At 43.4% G+C, this 18,115-nt stretch overlaps 1 protein-coding gene across 2 annotated transcripts in view; it reads left to right on the top strand.

Moving 5' to 3' along the window:
- LOC118362130 (connector enhancer of kinase suppressor of ras 2-like) overlaps window positions 1–18,115 on the top strand; it is an 87,021-nt gene that overhangs the window by 18,025 nt on the left and 50,881 nt on the right. For both annotated transcript variants that reach the window (XM_052485840.1, XM_052485841.1), the window contains exon 4: window positions 2,722–2,806. In XM_052485840.1, the coding sequence (XP_052341800.1) occupies window positions 2,722–2,806 (85 nt within the window). The remainder of the gene's footprint in view (window positions 1–2,721; window positions 2,807–18,115) is intronic.

Raw genomic sequence — 18,115 nt, 5'->3', positions numbered from 1 at the left:
GCGCTGCTGCGATTCTTCACGGTCAGCTGTCAGTGTGAGTGGACCAATTCAGTTTGTCTGTGATGTGTATGCCGAGGAACTTAAAACTAGCTACCCTCTCCACTACTGTTCCATCATGCACTGACTATGTGGATAGGGGTGTTCCCTCTGCTGTTTCCTGAAGTCCACAATCATCTCCTTAGTTTTGTTGACATTGAGTGTGAGGTTATTTTCCTGACACCACACTCCGAGGGGCCCTCACCTCCTCCCTGTAGGCCGTCTGTCGTTGTTGGTAATCAAGCCTACCACTTTGTTTCCGCAAACTTGATGATTGAGTTTTGCGTTAGCCACGCAGTCGTGGGTGAACAGGGAGTACAGGAGAGGGCTCAGTTTTTGTATTGTGGGGTGTGTTGAGGATCAGCGGGGAGGAGATGTTGTTGCCTACCCTCACCACCTGGGGGGTTTCAGGAAGTCCAGTACCCAGTTGCACAGATGGCTGGGTTCCGAGACAGACAGCTGTTTATCGTTGTCTCTGATTGAGGATCCTATTTAGGTTGCCATTTTTCCATTTTGGTTTTGTGGGTTATTGTCTATGTGTAGTTGCATGTCAGCACTCGTGTCTTATAGCTTCACGTTCGGATTGTTAGTTTGTTTAGTGTTCTTTGTGTAAATAATGTATTCTTATCATGCTGCGCCTTGGTCTCCTCTATACGATGAACGTGACAGGCAGACAGCAATGTAGTGCGCTGCCAACCCACAGCTCTCTGCAGTCCTCCCCCAACAGTAAGGCTAGCCTATTCTCATCAGAGATCTTTTGAATCCTTGAATAAGGGTTTCAAATTGGGGGAACGGAAACTATTTTTTTTTTTTTTTTTTTAAATTTTTTTTTTTTAACAATTTGTCAGGAAATGCAGCTCTGTCTCAGGTTCTGCTGTGGTGCAGTGGTTGCACAGTCTTTCCTCTACAGGGAGCCAGGTTTTCCTGTGTCTACCCATCTCAATGGCAAGGCTGTGCTCACTGAGCCTGTACTAAGGTTTTGATCAGTAACCATGGTCAAATTGTTTGTTAGTTTGTACTGTCCATCTAGGGCCAGATAGTACTGCATTTTGCTTTGTTCTTGTGTTTCCAAGTTATTGTAGTTTTGACTGTGTTGTAATTAGGTTTATTCTGATTGATTGGATGTTCTGGTCCTGAGACCTCATTGTGTTAGTAGAACAGGTTAGTGAACTCAGCCCTGGGACCAGTTGGATGAGGGTCCTGAGGCTTCAGTGTGTTAGTAGAACAGGTTTGTGAACTCAGCCCCAGGACTAGCTGGATGAGGGTCCTGAGGCTTCAGTGTGTTAGTAGAACAGGTTTGTGAACTCAGCCCCAGGACCAGCTGGATGAGGATCCTGAGGCTTCAGTGTGTTAGTAGAACAGGGTTGTGAACTCAGCCCCAGGACCAGCTGGATGAGGGTCCTGAGGCTTCAGTGTGTTAGTAGAACAGGTTTGTGAACTCAGCCCCAGGACCAGCTGGATGAGGGTCCTGAGGCTTCAGTGTGTTAGTAGAACAGGTTAGTGAACTCAGCCCCAGGACCAGCTGGATGAGGGTCCTGAGGCTTCAGTGTGTTAGTAGAACAGGTTAGTGAACTCAGGACCAGCTGGATGAGGGTCCTGAGGCTTCAGTGTGTTAGTAGAACAGGTTTGTGAACTCAGCCCCAGGACCAGCTGGATGAGGGTCCTGAGGCTTCAGTGTGTTAGTAGAACAGGTTAGTGAACTCAGCCCCAGGACCAGCTGGATGAGGGTCCTGAGGCTTCAGTGTGTTAGTAGAACAGGTTAGTGAACTCAGCCCCAGGATCAGCTGGATGAGGGTCCTGAGGCTTCAGTGTGTTAGTAGAACAGGTTTGTGAACTCAGCCCCAGGACCAGCTGGATGAGGGACTCTGTTCTTTGCTCAGTTCTTGGCACTGCAGGGCTTGGTAATGATATGAGAGGGGGATAATACTTTTTGGAGAAATGTCCTCTGGTCTGATGAAACAAAAATAGAACTATTTGGCCATAATGACCATCGTTATTTTTGGAGGAAAAATTGGGAGTCTTGCAAGCCGAAGAACACCCTCCCAACCGTGTAGCACGAGGGTGACTGCATCATGTTGTGGGGGTGCTTTGCTGCAGGAGGGACTTGTGCACTTCACAAAATAGATGGCATCGTGAGGGAGGAAAATTATGTGGATATGTTGAAGCAACATCTCAAGACATCAGTCAGGAAGTTAAAGCTTGGTTGCAAATGGGTCTTCCAAATGGACAATTACCCCAAGCATACTTCCAAAGTCGTGGCAAAATGGCTTAAGGACAAGAAAGTCAAGGTATTGGAGTGGCCGTCACAAAGCCCTAATCCTATAGAATATTTCTGGGCAGAACTGAAAAAGCGTGTGCGAGGAAGGAGGCCTACAAACCTGACTCAGTTACACCAGCTCTGTCAGGAGGAATGGGCCAAAATTCTGACATTATTCTGACATTTCACGGTCTTAAAAAAAAAAGTGGTGATCCTAACTGACCTAAGACAGGGAATTTTAGTAGAATTAAATTTCAGGAATTGTTAAAAACTGAGTTTATATGTATTTGGCTGTGTATGTAAACTTCCGACTTCAACTGTTGTGCATCATTTGAGTCTTTAATGACATTGAAATCTGCACATTTTATTTTATTTCTAGATTCAATAAATGTATCCCTTTCTTCATTGGTCCATCTGTGTGTGTCCAGGTACCAGTTTGCCCAGCTGAGTGGTTACACGTCCAGTAGGAACATCATCACCTACTGTAAAGACCTGGGGACCGCAGTACACAAGGTAGTCTACCTCTCCTACTGTAAAGACCTGGGGACTGCTCCTATGTTAAAGACCTAAGTCGTATTCTTTAGGCCACGCAATGGAAAACGTTTTGAAACGTAAAGCAAAAAGGAGTGTTTCTTATTGGACTCTTATTTCTTATGTCCAGGTAGTCCCTCCTTGTTTCAGTCTGTTTTCTTTCATTTGTTACCTATTGAACACAACCCAGTGTTCCAGCATGGCTGTTTTCATTGTACAGGCGTCCACTGCTGCATGAATGACTGTCGAGTAACCTGACCCGGAAACACTCTGGTCCTTATTAACATTGAATGAATGGCCTTGAGGTGAATTAAATCTGAATTCGATTCCTAGTTGGACCAAACAATACTTAGCAGACACATTTGATCTTTGGAGGAGGCGTACACAAGGCAGGCTGGAGGAACCACCAGTGTGTTTGTGTTGCTGCTTTCAACAGTCACCTAACACCAATGGTGTAAATACTTAAGTAATAATAATAATACTTAATACTTGAAAGTACTTAAGTCTTTTTTGGGGTATCTGTACTTTACTATTTATATTTTTTTACTACTTTTACTTCAACACATTCCTGAATAAAATGATGTACTTTTTACTCCATACATTTTCCCTTACATCCAAAAGTACTAGTTGCAGTTTGAATGCTTATCAGGACAGGAAGATGGTCCAATTCACTCACTTATCAAAAGAACATCCCTCGTCATGACTACTGCCTCTGATCTGGCGGACTCAATAAATGCATGCTTCGTTTGTAAATGATGTGCCCCTGGCTATCTGTAAATAAATAAAAAATAGAAAATGGCGCAGTCTGCTTTGTTTAATTTAAGGAATTTGAAATTATTTTTACTTGTACTTTTACTTTTGATACTTAAGTATATTTAAAACCAAATACTTTTAGACTTTTAGTCAAGTAGTATTTTACTGGGTGACTTTCACTTTACTTGAGTCATTTTTTATTAAGTTATCTTTACTTTTACTCAAGTGTGACAATTGAGTACTTTTTCCACCGCTGCCCGAACACCGCACAACAGCAAACTCACTCCTCCTATTGGGCAATGCACAGACCAACCACATGCATTCTTTATCTGACTGCATCAAATCAAATGTATTTATATAGCCCTTTGTACATCAGCTGATATCTCAAAGTGCTGTACAGAAACCCAGCCTAAAACCCCAAATAGCAAGCAATGCAGGTGTTGAAGCACGGTGGCTAGGAAAAGCTCCCTAGAAAGGCCAAAACCTAGGAAGAAACCTAGAGAGGAACCAGGCTATGAGGGGTGGCCAGTCCTCTTCTGGCTGTGCTGGGTGGAGATTATAACAGAACATGGCCAAGATGTTCAAATGTTCATAAATGACCAGCGTGGTCACCATCCTGAGGTAAGGCAGAGTATAGCCCACAAAGATCTCCGCCACGGCAGAACCCAAGGGGGGGCGCCATCCCAGACAGGAAGATCACGTCAGTGACTCAACCCACTCAAGTGACGCACCCCTCCTAGGGACGGCATGGAAGAGCACCAGTAAGCCAGTGGCTCAGCCCCTGTAATAGGGTTAGAGGCAAAGAATCCCAGTGGAGAGAGGGGAACTGGCCGGGCAGAGACAGCAAGGGCGGTTCGTATTTAGCACTAACTGAAGTTGATTTAGTGCGCTATCCGGGTAGCTGGAAAGTATAGCATTGCAGTAGTCTAACCTAGAAGTAACAAAAGCATGGATACATTTTTCTGCATCATTTTTGCACAGAAAGTTTCTGATTTTTGCGATGTTACGTAGATGGAACAAAAGCTGCCCTTGAAACAGTCTTGATATGTTCGTCAAAAGAGAGATCGGGGTCCAGTGTAACGCCGAGGTCCTTCAAGGTTTTATTTGAGACGACTGTACAACCATCAAGATTAATTGTCAGATTCAACAGAAGATCGCTTTGTTTCTTGGGACCTAGAACAATCATCTCTGTTTTGTCCGAGTTTAAAAGTAGAAAGTTTGCAGCCATCCACTTCCTTATGTCTGAAACACAGGCTTCTAGCGAGGGCAATTTTGGGGCTTCACCATGTTTCATTGAAATGTACAGCTGTGTGTCATCCGCATAGCAGTGAAAGTTAACATGTTTTCGAATGACATCCCCAAGAGGTCAAATATATAGTGAAAACAATAGTGGTCCTAAAACGGAACCTTGAGGAACACCGAAATTTGCAGTTGATTTGTCAGAGGACAAACAATTCAATTCACAGAGACAAACTGATATCTTTCGGACAGATAAGATCTAAACCAGGCCAGAACTTGTCCGTGTAGACCAATTTGGGTTTCCAATCTCTCCAAGAATGTGGTGATTGATGGTATCAAAAGCAGCACTAAGGTCTAGGAGCACGAGGACAGATGCAGAGCCTCGGTCTGACGCCATTAAAAGGTAATTTAACATTTTAACAAGTGCAGTCTCAGTGCTATGATGGGGTCTAATACCAGACTGAAGCATTTCTTATACATTGTTTGTCTTCAGGAAGGCAGTGAGTTGCTGTGCAACAGCTTTTTCTAACATTTTTGAGAGGAATGGAAGATTCGATATAGGCCGATAGTTTTTTATATTTTCTGGGTCAAGGTTTGGGTTTTTCAAGAGGCTTTATTACTGCCACTTTTAGTGAGCTTGGTACACATCTGGTGGATAGAGAGACGTTTATTATGTTCAACATAGGAGGGCCAAGCGCAGGAAGCAGCTCTTTCAGTAGTTTAGTTGGAATAGGGTTCAGTATGCAGCTTGAAGTTTTAGACGCCATGATTATTTTCATCATTGTGTCGAGATATAGTACTAAAACACTTGAGTGTCTCTCTTGATCCTAGGTCCTGGCAGAGTTGTGCAGACTCAGGACAACTGAGCTTTGGAGGAATATGCAGATTTAAAGAGTAGTCTGTAATTTGCTTTCTAATTATCATGATCTTTTCCTCAAAGAATTTCATTCATGTATTACTGCTGAAGTGAAAGCCATCCTCACTTGGGGAATGCTGCTTTTTAGTTAGCTTTGCGACAATATCAAAAATAAATTTCGGATTATTCTTATTTTCCTCAATTAAGTTGGAAAAATAGGAAGATCGAGCAGCAGTGAGGGCTCTTCAATACTGCACGGTACTGTCTTTCCAAGCTAGTCGGAAGACTTCCAGTTTGGTGTGGCGCCATTTCCGTTCCAATTTTCTGGAAGCTTGCTTCAGAGCTCGGGTATTTTCTGTGTACCAGGGAGCTAGTTTCTTATGACAAATGTTTTTATTTTTTAGGGGTGCAACTGCATCTAGGGTATTGCGCAAGGTTAAATTGATTTCCTCAGTTAGGTGGTTAACTGATTATTGTCCTCTGACATCCTTGGGTAGGCAGAGGGAGTCTGGAAGGGCATCAAGGAATCTTTGTGTGAGAATTTATAGCACGACTTTTGATGCTCCTGGTTGGTGGTTGGTGTCTGAGCAGATTATTTGTTGAGATTGCAAACATAATAAAATGGTGGTCCGATAGTCCAGGATTATGAGGAAAAACATTAAAAATCCACAACATTTATTCCATGGGACAAAACTTGGTCGAGTGTGACAGTGAGTAGGTGTTGGACAAAACCCACTGAGTCGATGATGGCTCCGAAAGCCTTTTGTAGTGGGTCTGTGGACTTTTCAATATGCATATTAAAATCGCCAAAAATTTGAATATTATCTGCTATGACTACAAGGTCCGATAGCAATTCAGGGAACTCAGTGAGGAACGCTGTATAAACGGTAGCTATAAAAAGTGCTTGAGTAGGCTGCATAGATTTCATGACTAGAAGCTCAAAAGACGAAAATGTATTTTTTTTTTTTTGTAAATTGAAATTTGCTTTCGTAAATGTTAGCAACACCTTCACCTTTGCGGGATGCATGGGGGATATGGTCACTAGTGTAACCAGAAGGTCCTCATTTAACACAGTAAATTCATCAGGCTTCAGCCATGTTTCAGCCAGGCCAATCACATCAAGGTTATGATCAGTGATTAGTTCATTGACTATAACTGCCTTTGAAGTGAGGGATCTAACATTAAGTAGCCCTATTTTGAGATGTGAGGTATCACGATCTCTTTCAATAATGGCAGGAATGGAGGAGGTCTTTATCCTAGTGAGATTGCTAAGGCGAACACCGCCATGTTTAGTTTTGCCCAACCTAGGTTGAGGCACAGACACGGTCTCAATGGGGATAGCTGAGCTGACTTCACTGACTGTGCTAGTGGCAGACTCCACTAAGCTGGCAGGCTGGCTAACAGCCTGCAGCCCTTCTGTGGCTCAGTTGGTAGAGCATGGCGCTTGTAATGCCAGGGTAGTGGGTTCGATTCCCGGGACCACCCATACGTAGAATGTATGCACACATGACTGTAAGTCGCTTTGGATAAAAGCGTCAGCTAAATGGCATATATTATTATTATTATATTACCCTATTTCATTGTGGAGCTAGAGGAGTTAGATCCCTGTCTATGTTGGTAGATAAGATGAGAGCACCCCTCCAGCTAGGATGGAGTCCGTCACTCCTCAGCAGGCCAGGCTTGGTCCTGTTTGTGGCCAATTACCTACAAATTCTATCTTTTGGGAGGGGCAGAAAACAGTTTAGACAGCGGTTGAGTTGTGAGACTCTGCTGTAGAGATGTTGTGAGACTCTGCATGCTCAAAATAGTTTAGGTACCTTGAAGAAGCACAGGTTGACTGTTGATTTTTGTGATAGGAAATTGTGTAAGAGAGGGAGAAGGTGGGTGAATGTGTATTTAATGTGATCTGTAATGCCAGAGTTAAACTTCAAGTTATAAACTGGTTACTTGCGACTTGTGAAAAAGACAGGCCTGGATTTGTCATAGATAGTGCCTGGGGGAGGAGGGAGGGACTGAGAGAGAGAGGGGGAGCATGGGCAGAATGGATTTGTGATCTTCGGGAGAGAGGGGGAGGGGTAGCTGGGGCGGGAAGGATTTGGTAATCTTCGGGAGAGGGAGTGAGAGGGGGGTGAGAGAGTTAGCCATCTCCGGGGTAGGGGGAGCAAAGGGCGGGAGGGAGTTGGAGATCTTCAGCGGAGGGAGTGAGTGAGAGACAGTGAGCAGAGGGGGGAGGACTGATGGAAGGGTTCAGTGGAACTCAACTTGTAGTTCACCTGCTGTGAGTTGCAGTGCAGTCAGACCAATGAGAGACTGATAGAGGGCGAAAGAAAGGACACAGTATTCAGGGAGCAGAGATATCCCCGAGTACAACATTTAGAGCTCTGACTGGCTGCCCTATTTGCAGCTCTGGATAGTTTCCAGACAAAGTAGGTAGATTACAACTCTGGAGCTTTTTCTGCTGGCTTTATTGCAGTTTGATTGAATACTGTAGCTAACTGGTTTGTGTTTGTGGATGTCTGTTTGGGACTTGCAGTGCTCACAGTTTCTGTACATTTAGACATTGTGGATCATAATAACACATTTATCTTCTTGTAGAAAATAGCTCTTTTTTTTCTCTGTTGCTTTTTAGTCTTGTTCTTGTTTGCACAACACATTAGAGATGTGATAAATAGACTTGACCTCTTCTTCACAAATCAGTGAAAATCTCTTTTTAAAAGACTATCAAAGGATGTTCTGTGTGAACACACTCACTACATTCATTGTGCATCCAGAAAATGAATAATGACACATTTGTTGTAGCCAATTCATGAATATGACTGACTCTGAGTAAGAACCATTGGCTAGTCATACTATTTCTATGGTTCGACTCCCCCCTCATCAGAAAGGAAGGAAGCTGGGAAATGAGTATCTACTGAAGGTCACATTGGAACAATGAGGGCCTTTTGAAGGCTGATGGCTTCTTGTCCAGCCAAGTTCTGGCTTACTGACTTGTTAGTTGTTTTTGTTGTTGTATGAAAGCTGTCTAAACTGTAGACTCAAGGTAATTAGTAAGTGAAACTTGGTCCTTACGCCAGACAGTTTTAACGGTAGTCTGCTCTGTGCTGGAGGCGATGAGAGGTTTGATTACTGGCCATTGTTTGGTTGGTTCCTGTTTTTGGATCCAATGAGCAACCACTGCTTGTTTCTGCTGTATGCTTAGGAGTCAGATAGTCATAGGCCTTATTCAACTATGATAGAGGACTGTGTACTACAGAGAGGGATTGTGTGTGTGTGTGTGTGTGTACTACAGAGAGGGATTGTGTGTGTGTGTGTGTGTGTGTGTACTACAGAGAGGGATTGTGTGTGTGTGTGTGTGTGTGTGTACTACAGAGAGTTGCTGAGGTATCAGATATCAGGGGGATCCAAAATGCAGGTGCTTGCGGAAGGCATTTTTGTAAGTACACCCCCTTGAGTCTTAAGACGAGATAGATGAGTTATAAGATGGGAGAAACTGAGACTTACTGGTGTCTTTCATTGGATTGAGGTTGTATATAGTTTCTTTGAAAAGTGTATATGGCTGTAGGTTCTAAGAATTTCTATTAGACCTAATAAGAACATGCTAGAATAGGGCCGACAACCTCACAACTGACTAAACACATCCACGCAGGTTAGTTGGTCCTCTCTCTTCTCATCTCTCTCTGGCCATCTCGCTCTCTGCTCGTCTCACTCTCTGCCCATCTCGCTCTCGCTCTCTCTCTCTTCTCATCTCTCTCTGCCCATCATTATCAAGTTCCAGCTCTGGAAAGGTCAGTAGAATACACACACGTGCGCACACAGTCACGAACACAAACACACCCCACCACCCTCATCTGTGTGCAGCAAGTTAGCCCTTGGCTAAGAAACTTAAATGTCAAATCTCTTGTGACCTTGTTTCTGAGAGGCAGGCTTTGAATGATAATGCTCTCATTATTACGTTGCTTGTTTCTAGAGAATTGGTTCATCTGTAACAAGGACCAGACGGATCATGTTTGGCCCAAGTGACACCCCATTCCTATATAGTGCACCACTTTGGACCAGAGACCTATGGACCGTGGTCAAAAGTAGTGCACTATGTAGGGAATCGGGTGCCATTTGGGACGCAGGCCATGTCTCCTAGGGCCCTTCTAGAAAATAAATAACTCTTCCATTTCCTGCCTGTATAAAAACACAGAAGTTTGTGTGTGTATGTGTGTGTGTCTCTTTCTGTGTGTGTGTGTGTCTCTCTCTCTTTCTGTGTGTGTGTCTCTCTCTCTTTCTGTGCGTGTGTGTGTCTCTCTCTTTCTGTGCGTGTGTGTGTCTCTCTCTCTTTCTGTGCGTGTGTGTGTCTCTCTCTCTTTTCTGTGTGTGTGTGTCTCTCTCTCTCTTTCTGTGCGTGTGTGTGTCTCTCTCTTTCTGTGCGTGTGTGTGTCTCTCTCTCTTTCTGTGCGTGTGTGTGTCTCTCTCTCTTTCTGTGCGTGTGTGTGTCTCTCTCTCTTTCTGTGTGTGTGTGTGTCTCTCTCTCTTTCTGTGTGTGTGTGTCCGCCTCTCTCCCCACTCATGGGGTTTATTTTCTCCGGTGCCTTGAAGGGTTGTGCGGGGCCATGAGTCAGCTGCTGTGATCCTAGGAGTCCTCCACTTCTCCACTGACTACTGGCTCTGTAGGACTGGAGAGGATAGGCTCGCACACTACTAGACAACAACAAGCAAAGTCCATTACAGAGAGAGAGAGAGAGAGAGCGAGAGAGGTGGACACAGAGAGCGTGGGCGATAGTTACATTGAGAATTTCTGTGAGCATGGAGAGAGGATCAAGAAAGAATTGTTTGAAGGAGTTGTATTGAGGTATGTGAGAATGAGATGATGTAATGCTGTTTGTTTACATTGATTGATTGTTTTCCAATGGCCTTTTAGTGACACACAATCTTGACGGTAAAGGCTACTGTAGTTAAGAACATGATATGGCTTTTCTAAGATGTGATACAGGACTTTCTTGATGCCTCTGTTCACCAACAGAAGTGTTATTATTCAATGAACATACCCATTGATGATCATACCCATTGATGATCATACCCATTGATGATCATACCCATTGATGATCATACCCATTGATGATCATACCCGTTGATAGTGAGTTTCGACTCTTGCTGGTTGACCAATGCACCTTTTTATTCACAATTGTGGTGAAGTTTTATAGTATGATTTTTATCTGATTAGTTTTGCTGTAACCAGAAATAATTGTTCTAGTTAGTTAGTGGTCTGGTTGAGGTGCTAATGAACGCACTGAGCAAGACGTGCTCAACAAAGAAGATGTATTTTTAGCATATATTTTAGTCTGAACAATGTCTTAATGCCGTTTCACGTCTTTTCAACAACTTTTAATGAATTTCAATGTCTTTTCTATGTATTTTAACGTCTTTTCAATGTATTTGAATGTCTTTTCAACGTTTTGTGCGCATGAGGTAGTTGGTGAGTTAATGATTAAGTGTTCAGCTCGTTGCCATATTCCAGTATAAGTAACTGAGCAGGGTTCAGGATGTTACTTTCTAAATGTAATCCGTTACCTGACGGTAACGTCATTTTTGGATTACCCAAATTTGGTAACATAATCTGATTCACTTTCTGTTACTTTTGGATTAGTTTCCTCTTATGAGGTAATAGAAGAAGACAAAATGATCCATCATTTTCATATTTGGTGTGTCATCATAGTGGTCTCTGACATCATAATGGTCTCTGACATCATAGTAGTCTCTGAATTCTGGTCAGTCCCGCTCAGGTAGAACAAACTTAAACTTGCACCTTTTTCCAGTGCTGAATTGAATGTCTTTGAGAAAACAGAAAGGTGTCAATGTATTTATTTTCTCGCCAACATCCTTAATGGAAAAGTAATCCAAGAAGTAATCATCCAGTTTTTCAAAAGTATATGTAATCTGATTAGTTGTTTTTTTCTTTCTGGTAATGGATTAAAGTTTCAGTTTATCAGTTACTCCCCAACCCTGACCATGAGCTTGGTTCAACGGACACCAGTGTCAACACCAGGTGCCTGATGATGACTATTCGCTTTGACCACTCATACTATGGTATACAATGAAGGGACATGAGCCATTTCAATCAGATATGTATTGTTTCTAGCCAGCTCTTTATGGAATTGTCATGCTGGTGTTTGGCTTTATAATGGCAATGGACTAGGCTAAAGTACAGACAGATCTGGGACCAGGGTAGAGACCGATCTGGGACCAGGGTAGAGACAGACCGATCTGGGACCAGGGTAGAGACTGACCGACCTGGAACCAGGGTAGACACTGACGATCTGGGACCAGGGTAGAGACTGACCGATCTGGAACCAGGGTAGAGACTGATCTGGGACTAGGGTAGAGACAGACCTGGGACCAGGGTAGAGACAGACCGATCTGGGACCAGGGTAGAGACAGATCTGGGACCAGGGTAGAGACTGATCTGGGACCAGGGTAGAGACGGTAGCATTTGCAGTTCACTTAGGCTGAGTTTTATTGGATTTACTATTTGAAGTAATTGAGTTAGGAAATGTTGAACGTAACGCTTCAATATAGAGCAGGCAGAAAGTGAACTCTCACTCCTTGGAGTCTCTTCACCAGCATTTAAAGAGATATACTCCTAAGAATTCACATGGGTTGGTTTGGTGCATTTAAAAATCATTTCAAATCCTGACTATATGGAAGCAATAGAAGAGCAAACCCCGCCCATCTGGTACTTTTAGACCAGCAATTCTCAAAATGTTTCCACCGGGAGGGGGGGCATCCCGCTCAATGGGCTGAAAAACGTTAGCTCGTTAGCTAGGGCCCCACAGTTTGGGAACCACTGCTTTCGACCGGCTGGGTTGGTTTGGTGTTGAAGAGGTATGAAGAGATACACTCCAGGTGTGTTCCTACACACACACACACACACACTCACACTCACACTCACACTCACATTCACAAATGCATGCTTCAGTACATTACCTCCCAGCGATGATGTAGCATATATTCTAGTGACATTTACTCATAAAAGGACATTTTCTTTAATTGTGCCAATTCATCTCTGTAGGAAGCCCACTCACACTTCAAGGTCCAACACAGCTGTTTTTAGTTCTATCAAATCACGTAACTGTGATTGTTTTCAATTAAAATAGTCAAAAAATAAACCAAAATAGCTCAATAGTGAAGAGCAATATCTCAAAAGCAAAAATTTAGCGAAGACTCTGAGTGGAGAGAGGAAAACCAGCTGTTATTGGCCGAGAGGTTTTCACAATTTCACAGTATTATTCCAACATCATAGTGTGTAAATATATATAAAACACATGAAAGATCAAATTTGACTGAACTGGGCCTTTAAACTACTCCAGGGCTTTTGTGTCACACTGATTATTAATGTTTGTGTGTGTGTGTGTGTGTGTGTGTGTGTGTGTGTGTGTGTGTGTGTGTGTGTGTGTGTGTGTGTGTGTGTGTGTGTGTGTGTGTGTGTGTGTGTGTGTGTGTGTGTGTGTGTGTGTGTGTGTGTGTGTGTGTGTGAATGCATCATGAGTTCAGATTGCAGTGTGTTCTTCCACCCAGAACAATCCACATCTGTTTCCTAGACAACGACACAGCTCACCACATAGACATCAGGCATGTCATTTTTGCATCTTCTTTTCATTTAACCTTTAATTTAACTAGGCAAGTCAGTTAAGAACAAATTCTTATTTCCAATGACTGCCTACATCACATGACCTAACTATATGAGAGAAATTAACCTCATGTTTGAGTTGTTGTGCCTTGCTCCCTCAGTTTATAAAACCAATCCAAGTTGAACGCTACTTCCTGAGTGTTATTTCCTGTATAAATGACAGACTAACAGTCATTTACAATTCATTATAGATTATTTCAAGTGAAAACCCTCAGTTTTAGGACCATCTTTCTTTAACTGGAATGAAGGCGTATTACGTAAGCAATAACGCACAGCAGACTGTGTTGAATAACTGCACACCTCTGGCAGTGTGAGAAAGCACCAAGCCCAAGGTCCATTTTTATAAAGACTGTATTTATTATGTATTGGAGGCTTTCATTGTATCTCTTCTGCAGCAACAACAGTTTGTGAGGAAGTCATACTGAGGGGAAAAGGGAACATTATAGTGCCGGGGGCTGTTGAGCTGGGTGGCGGGGGCTGTTGAGCTGGGTGCCGGGGGCTGTTGAGCTGGGTGCCGGGGGCTGTTGAGCTGGGTGCCGGGGGCTGTTGAGCTGGGTGCCGGGGGCTGTTGAGCTGGGTGCCGGGGGCTGTGAGCTGGGTGGCGGGGGCTGTTGAGCTGGGTGCCGGGGGCTGTTGAGCTGGGTGCCGGGGGCTGTTGAGCTGGGTGCCGGGGGCTGTTGTGAACAGAGCTGGGTGGCGGGGGCTGTTGTGCTTCAGCTTGTGGTCCTCTCCCTCTCTCTGTCTCTGTCTCTCTCTCTGTCTCTCTCTGGATAATGTGACCAGTAGATGTGGTCCTGTCTCTCTGTGTCTATGTATCTCTGTCTCTGTGTCTATGTGTGTCTGTCTCTCTCTCTCTCTCTCTCTCTCTCTCTCTCTCTCTCTCTCTCTCTCTCTCTCTCTCTCTCTCTCTCTCTCTCTCTCTCTCTCTTTCTCTCTCTCTCTCTTTCTCTCTCTCTCTCTTTCTCTTTCTCTCTCTCTGATGCCACATGGGGATCACATGATGGTGGGGTGTCAGCCTGCAATCTGATAGTGCTGAGCGATTAACATTAAGATATATATATATTATTTTTTTCCGTGAGTCTAACGCGCACATTGCGTTGTTTATCTAGAGATAAATCAGATCAAGCCCGAACTGTGTGATGTTGTTGTTTCCAACTGGAGAAAGTACTGCATAGTTTAGCGCAGAACATGTGGTAATTAACTACAATGGCCATAATCCATTGCTCACCGGGATGTTTATTTTTATGCCCGCTACAGTAGATTAGTGTCGGGCAGAGAGTACACGGGAGAGGAATAGAAGGCAGTAGCTTTGAGAGGTATCTCTATCTGAAAATACATTATCTAAGTCATCGATACTTTTATGACTGCTGAATACAAACTAGGCCTTATTTACTTTTGAAAAACTACTGAAATAGTGATTTTTGCAGCTTTATAGAGATGAGGTGATGACTTGGAATTAAATAATAACTCCTCAACAAAAAACTGTATGAATGTAATATACACAACAACTGAAATATTGAATTAAAGGAAAGTAATTGAATGAAAGATGGTTAATAGTTGGGGCAGTCACTACCATCATTACACTTTTATTGATTAGTTTTATTCTGTGTTGTTTACGTCATTGAACTTGCATACTGCATTTTAATGTTTTAAATAATTATTACAAAAAAAAACGTGACAACGAACCGACCTCAAAATGCGCTAATCGCTCAGCACTACAGTCTGATGACGTTGGAGTGATGTGTGTAAGCCACTGTGACGTCATCAAATATTCCCTTTTGAAGTGTGTGTGTGTATGTGCTCGCATGAGTCCATACAGTACACGTGTGTGTGTAGGTGAGTTTGCCCTCTCGTCTCAGAGGAAGTGCCATAGAGAAGTGTGTAGATTTACACGGCTGTGCTTTCCCTCCCAACTGATCTACAGTAAGAGCAGTTTCAGGGCAGAAGTGTACCTGTCCTGTCATCACTGAGGCAGTTTCCCAATCTCCTGCATGTATTGCACTACTTTTGACCAGGGCCTATAGGGCTGGTAGTGCACTACTTTTGACCAGGGCCTATAGGGCTGGTAGTGCACTACTTTTGACTAGGGCTGGTAGTGCAATACTTTTGACCAGGGCCTATAGGCACAGGGTGTCACTTGGGACACAGTCCCAGATACAGTGCCTTCGGAAAGTATTCAGACCCCTTGACTTTTTCTACATTTTGTTATGTTGATACAGCCCTATTCTAAAATGTATTAAATTGTTTTCCCCTCATCAATCTACATACAATACCCCATAATGACTTAGCAAAAACAGGATTTTAGAAAAGTTTCCAAAATTGTTTTAATAAAAATAACTGATCACAATTACATAAGTATTGAGACCCTTTACCTCCTTTGTTGAAGAACCTTTAGCAGCGAATACAGCCTTGAGTCTTCTTGGGTATGACTCTACAAGCTTGGGACACCTGTATTTTTGGAGTTTCTCCCATTATTCTCTGCAGATCCTCTCAAGCTCTGTCAGGTTGGATGGAGAGCGTCGCTGCACAGCTATTTTCAGTTCTCTCCAGAGATGTTCGATTGGGTTCAAGTCCGGGCTCTGGCTGGGCCACTCAGGGACATTCAGAGACTTATCCCGAAGCCACTCCTTTTGTAGTCTTGGCTGTGTGCTTAGGGTAATTGTCCTGTTGGAAGGTGAACCTTCGCCCCAGTCTGAGGTCCTGAGTGCTCTGGAACAGGTTTTCATCAAGGATCTATCTGTACTTTGCTCCGTTCATCTTTGCCTTGATTCTGACTAGACTCCCAGTCCCTGCCGCTGAAAAACATGTGACGCTTGGCATTCAGGCCAAAGAGTTCAAATCGTCTTTCTCATGGTTTGAGAATCTTTAGGGGCCTTTTGGCAAACTCCAAGCAGGATGTCATGTGCCTTTTACTGAGGTGTGGCTTCCATCTGGCCACTGTACCATAAAGGCCTGATTGGTGGAGTGCTGCAGAGATGGTTTTCCTTTAGGAGGGTTCTCCAATCTCCACAGAACTCTGGAGCTCTGTCAGAGTGACCATCAGGTTCTTCGTCACCTCCCCTCCCCCGATTGCTAAGTTTGGCCGGCCTTCTCTAGGAAGAGTGTTGGTGGTTCCAAACTTCTTCCATTTAAGAATGATGGAGGCCACTGGTTCTTGGTGACCTTCAATGCTGCAGAAATGTTTTGGTACCCTTCCCCAGATCTGTGCCTCGACACAATCCTGTCTCTGTGCTTTACGGACAATTCCTTTGACCTCATGGCTTTGTTTTTGTTCTGACATGCACTGCCAACTGTGGAAACTTAGGTGTGAGACTTTCCAAATCATGTCCAATCAATTGAATTTACCACAGGTGGACTCAATAATGATCAATGGAAACAGGATGCACCTGAGCTCATTTTCGAATCTCATAGCGAAAGGTCTGAATACTTATGTAAGGTATTTCTGTTATTTTGTTATTAATAAATTAGAAACCATTTCTAGAAACCTGTTTTCACTTTGTCATTATGTTGTATTGTGTATAGATTGCTGAGGATTTTTATTTATTTAATCGATTTTAGAATAAGGCTTTAACGTAACAAAATATGGGAAAAGTCAAGGGGTCTGAATACTTTACGAAGGCACTGTATGTCATATCCTGTTCTGTGGGTTCACAAATACAGAAGAAGAATGCATCCCAGGAGCATAGATGAAGCATGATTATGGTTGGTAATAGCAGCTCATGGGGGAATTTGAATAATTTAAATAGATGGCACCTGTCGTAGAGAATCTGTAACGTTTGGATGTCAGTCAACTTAGAGATCTGTGGACATTGCACAAACTTAGATTTTGGAGTGTACTGCCCCTTTAACTATTGCGCTGGGGATCAGAGTGTCAGGATGTCTTTAGAGGTTTATGTAAGAAGTTCTGTGGCGTGATGCCCTGATGTAAATAGATCAAACTCAAGCATCTCTGTCTCTCGGCGGTTTCTCACTCGCTCTCTCTCTCTTTCTTCCTCTCTCTCTCTCTCTCGCTCTCTCTCACGTCACACAAGCTTTAATTGACTAACTGTAATCCTAGCGTTCAGTACTTACAGGAGCTCACAGGATTTACCCTCCACCCCACAGGGAAACCCAGGTAAACACACACACCGTGTCTCAGGAACAAAAATAACCTCCCACTCGCTCTGCTATGTTGACATAATGTTGTATCAGTATTGTGTAACAGTGCCTTTGAATACAATTGCTCTGCCCCTCTAAAAAGTTGTGTTTGTCAATGAAGTAACAGGTGAGATAAATACAGTGAGCATGTGGGCGTGGGCGTTATAGTGCTAATAGTACTCTCTAATAGTCCACTTCCTGGTGTTTTGTAATGCCTCACGGCTTTTTATCCGAAAAAAAAATTGTACATCAAACCATCAGAATGTCCCACTGTCAGATATCAACACTGTTTTCAGTCTCTGGGGGGGGGCTCTTTTATTATTCCACAGTCCCTGAACCTGTTGTTTTATACTCTTTCTACAGGATTCTACTGAGTCTGACCCTGTTGTTTTCTACAGGATTCTACTGTGTCTGACCCGGTTGTTTCCTACAGGATTCCACACTCCCTGACCCTGTTGTTTTCTACAGGAATCTACTGTGTCTGACCCGGTTGTTTTCTACAGGATTCTACTGTGTCTGACCCTGATGTTTTCATTGTGCTCTTTTGACAGGATTCCACACTCCCTGATCCTGTTGTTTTCTACAGGAATGTACTGTGTCTGACCCGGTTGTTTTCTACACGATTCTACTGTGT

The sequence above is a fragment of the Oncorhynchus keta genome, chromosome 29 (genome assembly GCF_023373465.1).
Source record: "Oncorhynchus keta strain PuntledgeMale-10-30-2019 chromosome 29, Oket_V2, whole genome shotgun sequence".
Taxonomy (NCBI): domain Eukaryota; kingdom Metazoa; phylum Chordata; class Actinopteri; order Salmoniformes; family Salmonidae; genus Oncorhynchus; species Oncorhynchus keta.
Note: the sequence above shows the minus strand (reverse complement) of the source record. Positions and strands in the feature narration are given on the sequence as shown.